We start from the raw sequence: 6000 nt of genomic DNA, 5'->3' as shown, positions 1-6000 counted from the left end.
AATATTTTGATCAAATCACACAAAATTGTCCTTGGAAACAAAATGGAACAGTTATGGTTTGAAGTAAAATAATATGAAACAATATCAACAATGTGTGCCTCTGTGTGATTCAGGATCTCCTATTTGAGAACCCAAAGCATCAAGATGATACCTATATTGAGAAGGAAATGACATTCCCCCCACTTCTCAAGGGCAAAACTCTCGTCAGGACTATCACATGTGTATCTTCTGCTCTCCTGACATCTGCCATGTCCTATTTTGCATAAGCCATGGTAGATTCTTGTCAGATCACCCAAGTAATATAACCATCTGAAACATTAACAGAAGACTTCCTTCTGGCATCAGCTGTCACACTATGTGCCAATCAAATTTGCTTATTAAAATACCTTGGTTTTTGTTCTGACTGTTCAACATTGCCATTCGAACCCATGAACAGTCTTATTGACTCTTCACTGCTATTAACAAGTCTTAATCGGGGCGCCTGGGTGGCTCAGTTGGTTAAGCGACTGCCTTCGGCTCAGGTCATGATCCTGGAGTCCCTGGATCGAGTCCCGCATCGGGCTTCCTGCTTGGCAGGGAGTCTGCTTCTCCCTCTCCCACTCCCCCTGCTTGTGTTCCCTCTCTCGCTGTGTCTTTCTCTGTCAAATAAATAAATAAAATCTTTAAAAAAAATAAAAATAAAAAAAATAAAAAATAAAAAAAAAAAACAAGTCTTAATCGCTCAGAGATTCAGCACAGTAGGATATTGCAATCAGAACAAATTCCCCATTTGATTCCAGCACAGAAGTTACCAGTGAAACTAACAGAATGATAATACAAAATTCTCTAACTTCCTCTCCTCTTCTCCCACTTCTCTGTGAATAAAAATGAAACCATTATATGGACTTATTTGTAAGCTGTTATTTCTTGAATTTGCAGTGGCTAGTATCACTAAGGATTTGAACATATCCAAAATATGTTACTATTACTTTAAAATTAAAAGCATCCCAACAATCAGCAGTTTTGCTTTTTAAAGTATATGACTTGTACATCTGGTTACCCAATCCAGTTGAGAGGAAATGGTAATAGGTTCAGGTTGCACCATAGCATGACATCTGCTCTACAGTACGCAATCTGACTCTGGATATGAACCTTTGAAATAAAGTAATTATGCTTTCATTAACCTCAAAACAATTTCCATCAGCTGATATTTGGTCACAAATGACAAACAGTTAATAATTAAGTCATCTGGATTATTTTCAAGTGGTCTTTTCTGGTGTTTGGGGGTTAGTTTTATGACAGGATTGGGTATTTCTCTCTATCTGAAATACACTCTTCAAAATGTCATTCCATCAGTTGATTTCTCTTTTGCAACTGAAAAATGCTATTTTCTCCTCACTCCCCATTGCTTTCTTTTTCAAAACAACAATATTCTTGGGGTTTAAGAAAGGGTTAATCATAAAAGAACATGCTCGCTAGTGTCAATGGCCACTGATTTATGACAAGCACTTTTAGTCAATTATTGTCTGGAAAACTAAATGTACCTCCTGGGTCCAGAACTTAGTCATACAAAGTGTCTGGCTCACGTTGCCAGAATTGACCATTAATTATTATGACCGCAGGTGGCCATCGGTGTACCCTAGCTTTTTCTGGAAAATGTGCAACATGAGAACTAGTAGAGGTAAAAGTCCACTGGTGAAAGAATAAGGAGAAAAATACTGCGAACTTGAAAAACCCTTCAAAGTGTCTAATTCAAACTCTTTAATTTAGAAATCAGAAGACCCTGGGGAATAATACCATCAAGCACATACATCTGGTATGTAGCTGCTTCGAGTCGAGGAACCAGTCCTCTCTACTCTATGTTAGGTGTCCTCAACCCTGAGGGCACGTTATAATTACCTTCAGTGCTTTTTAAAAATAAGAATTGTTGGTCCTCCTCCCCACAAAGACAACAAAATTAATCAGAAATGTTGTGTGTTCTGAGTACTCCACCAACCAACTATCCTCTTTTCTCTCTCCCTCTTCTCTCCTATTCCCTGAGACACAATATTGAAATTTAGCCAGTTAATAACCCTACATTGGCCTCCAAGTGTTCAAGAGGAAGTAAGAGTCACATGTCTCCAGTTTAAATCAAAAGCTAAAATTATTAAACTTAGTGAGGAAGGTATGTTGAAAGCTGAGATAGGTTGAAAGCTATGCCTTTTGCACCAGTTAGCCAAGCTGTGAATGCAAAGGAAAAGTTCTTGAAGGAAATGTAAAAGTACCACTCCAGTGAACACATGAATGATAAGAAAGCAAAACAGCCTTATTGCTGATATGGAGAAAGTTTTAGTGGTCTGGGCGGAAGATCAAACCAGCCACAACATTCCTTTAAGCCAAAGCCTGATCCAGAGCAAGGCCCTAACTCTCTTCAATTCTGTGAAGGCTGAGAGAGGTGAGGAAGCTCCGGAGGAGAGTTTGAAGCTAGCAGAGGTTGGTTCATGAGGTGTAGGGAAAGAAGCTGACTCCATAACATAGAAGTGCAAGGTGAAGCAGCAAGTGCTGATGTAGAAGATGCAGCAAGTTATCCAGAAGATCTGGCTATGATAATTAATAAAGATAACTACACTAAACAACAGATTTTCAGGTAGATGAAACAGCCTTCTTTTGGAAAAAATGCCATCTAGTACTTTCATAGCTAGAAAGAAGAAGTCATTGCCTGGCTTCAAAGGTTCAAAGGACAGGCTGACTGTCTTGTTAGGGGCTAATGCAAGCGGTGACTTGATGTTGAAGCCAAAGCTCATTGGCCATTTCAGAAATCCTAGGACTCTTAAGAATTATGCTAAATCTACTCTGCCTGTGCTCTATAAATGGACCAACAAAGCCTAGATGATAGCCAATCTGTTTACAGCTTGGCTTACTAAATGTTTTAAGCCCACTGTTGAAACCTACTCTTCAGAAACACATATTCCTTTTAAAATATCACTGTTCATTCACAATGCACCTGGTCACTTAAGAGCTCTGATGAAGATGTACAACGAGATTAATATTTTCATGCCTACTCCACACAGTGATGCATTCTGTAGCCTCAAGCAGTAATTTCAACTTTCAAATCATATTATTTAAAAAATACATCTTATAAGCCTATTGCTGCCATAGATAGTGATTCCTCTGATGAATCTGAGCAGAGTAAATTGAAAACCTTTTGGACAGGATTCACCATTCTAGATGCCACTAGGAACATCTATGATTCATGGGAAGAGGTCAACATATCGACAGTTTGGAAGAAGTTGATTCCAGTCCTTATGGATGGCTTTGAGAGTGTTAAGACTTCAGTAGAGGAAGTAACTGCCCATGTGGCAGAAATAGCAAGAGAACTAGAAGTGAAGCCTGAAGATGTGACTGAATTGCTGCAATCTCATGATAAAATTGAAATGGATGAGCAATTGCTTTTTATGGATGAGCAAAGAAAGCGGCTTCTTGAGATGGAATCTACTTCTGGTGAAGAGGCTGTGAAGATTGTTGAAATGATAAGAAAGGATTTAGAATATTACAAAAACTTAATTGATAAATCAGTGGCAGCATTTGAGAGGACTGACTCCAATTTTGAAAGAAGTTCTACTTTAGGTAAAACACTATCAACAGTATTGCATGCTACAGAGAAATCGTTCATGAAAGGGAGAGGTAATTGATGTGGCAAACTCCATCGTTGTCTTACTTTAAGAAATCACCACAGCCACCCCAACCTTCAGCAACCACCACCCTGATCAGTTAGAAGCCATCAACACAGAGGTAAGCTTGTAATTTGATAACAGCTTATATGATGGTTAGCATTTTTATTGAGAATGTATTTTTTAACTAAGGAATATACAATTTTTCAGATATAATGCTAGACTTAATAGGCTACAGTATAATGTAAGCATAACTTTTATATGCATTGGGAAGCCAAAAAAACTTATTTGACTCACTTTATTGCAATATTTGCTTTATTGTAATGATCTAGAACCAAACCCACAGTACCTCTGAGGTATGCCTGTATAAGTTTTAATAAACTTTTACATAGTTCCATTTATCAACATTAACTACCTCTGCTAAGATCTCACACTGATTCAATATGGAAACAAAATTGCTCTGCATTAAAGACCAGAAAAATGGCTCAAACTCATTCTAATAAAAAGCTGATATTTTAACAATTGTGGGTTATAATTCATTTTGATTTTGTGACTTTTAAATCAGCAATAGTTTCAATGGCCCCATTCATATCTGATGTTTGAATTTTAAATGAAAACAAAGATGGCAGCCTAGTTCACTACTTTCTAGCTAGCAATTAAGAGTGTTTGGCACCTAACACATGCTCAAGAAAATGTTACAGGTTAACAAAGATAAGCTTTGAGAGTGTAAAGTGATACTAAGGAAAAATAATATTAAAATATTAAGAGAATAAATAAGGACAAATAGATATTAGCATATTTGAATTTGGTTTCTGAAATTAAAATCCTTGCAAAATTTAGAAATAACTGATAGATTTTATGAGAGTAAATAAAATGAGAAAACAGGCATTGAAAAATTAGATTTATTTTCTTTAAATATATATTAAATACATCAAAACAAATTATTTCATCAAATACATCATTAGTATCTTGGACAGCAAAAGGACTAGACTTTAAGAACTCATTTTTACTCAATTTTATTCTTTATATTTTCTCAAAAATATCCTCCATTGAACTTCACAACAATTCTAAGAGATAGACATAGAATTTAACATTAAGGAATCTAAGGTTTAGAATTAGGAAGCCTGTGGCTGAAGTTTGATCTGCTTCAGGTTTGGGGTTTTGTATAGTGCTCCTTTCTGCTAGTTATTGGAAAAGTGGTTCTTATCACACTGACTTCCTAATGCAGATGTTTATAAAATATAAATATATCTAATATAGTACAAAATATAAATATAAAATGTAAATCTATTTATAGCATAAAATATAAATATATCTAACATAAATGCTCTAGCGCAAAATAAAAGACATCTGTAATATCTGAACTGGAAAAAGTAGGAGAACCCTCTGAGGTGTTCCTTCCCTCTCGGGCTTACAGGTTTAGAAAAGTCATGAAGGAAGGAAGGAAGAAAGGAAGGAAGGAAGGGAGGAAGGAAGGAAGGAAGGAAACACTCTGCTGGCCAGACAGAATAGCAGGCTGAACTCTGGGGGAGTGATGCAAAGGGAGATATATGTCATCGTATACATGTAGCCTCCCTGGTGATAAAGGCTTCCAACTGAAGTCCTGTTCAATTCAAACTCATTTAAAGATATCATGGCTGTTACACACTCAGGCAGACTATGAAAGGGAAACTGAAGATGAAATGCATCCTTATACTTAGGTGTGTCATAAGCATTAAGCACCTGTGTATTTTGGGAGACTGACCCTGCCAGAGAACACACTACCCATTTCTTCTCAAGAGGAAACAGGTTCTATATCCCCCCGAGGGGCAATAGTAACTATGACAGAGGAACTCCCCTTAGCCTAAGGAAGGCAAAAAAGGATGCCTTTTAGGAGCTTTCTAACAGAAAAATGTGTAAAGAGGAAATGCAAATAGAACTCCTTAGAGGAACAATTCTCAACCTCTGTTCTGCCACAGCTTCCAAAAGAGATGTTTAATTTGGGCTTATTTTGTCAGGAAACAAGAAGAAAATGTTTTAAAATGAAGGACAAAGAGGGTGCTACAACTTTGTAAAATTTGTAATAGTTTCTTCGGAACAATGATTCTTGTTTTTCATCCTCATGAACAGTGTTCATGTGAGAAGGGCCTTGCTGTATATATCTTACAATTGGTGTTGTCTTTACTAAAGAAAACACAGTCCAGATAAAAAACCAGTGTCTATTAATCTTGAGCCACCTCAGTTAATTAGTGAAATATTCATACAATTTATAAAATATTCATACTAGTTCTGGGAACAAGTACACATATTAAAAGTGTAAAACATTAGGCATTTGCTATATACCAAACTGACATTGAAGGAGTAAAAATGTCAACAATCCTAAATCCCTGTG

The 6000-nt window shown here is 36.6% G+C and overlaps 1 protein-coding gene across 1 annotated transcript in view; it reads right to left on the bottom strand.

Moving 5' to 3' along the window:
- Nucleotides 1-388: 388 nt before the first annotated feature.
- The window catches only part of PCDH9 (protocadherin 9), an 88986-nt gene continuing 83374 nt past the window's right edge, over nt 389-6000 (bottom strand). Inside the window, exon 3 of the mRNA XM_064586014.1 lies at nt 389-638. Within this exon, the coding sequence (XP_064442084.1) occupies nt 459-638 (180 nt within the window). The 3' untranslated portion in view covers nt 389-458. The remainder of the gene's footprint in view (nt 639-6000) is intronic.

Source organism: Mirounga angustirostris, unplaced genomic scaffold (assembly GCF_029215605.1).
Source record: "Mirounga angustirostris isolate CCGP_5_RB_7025 unplaced genomic scaffold, mMirAng1.0.hap1 SCAF_3, whole genome shotgun sequence".
In the NCBI taxonomy this organism is placed as follows: Eukaryota; Metazoa; Chordata; class Mammalia; order Carnivora; family Phocidae; genus Mirounga; species Mirounga angustirostris.
This window is presented reverse-complemented; position numbering and strand designations above follow the sequence as displayed.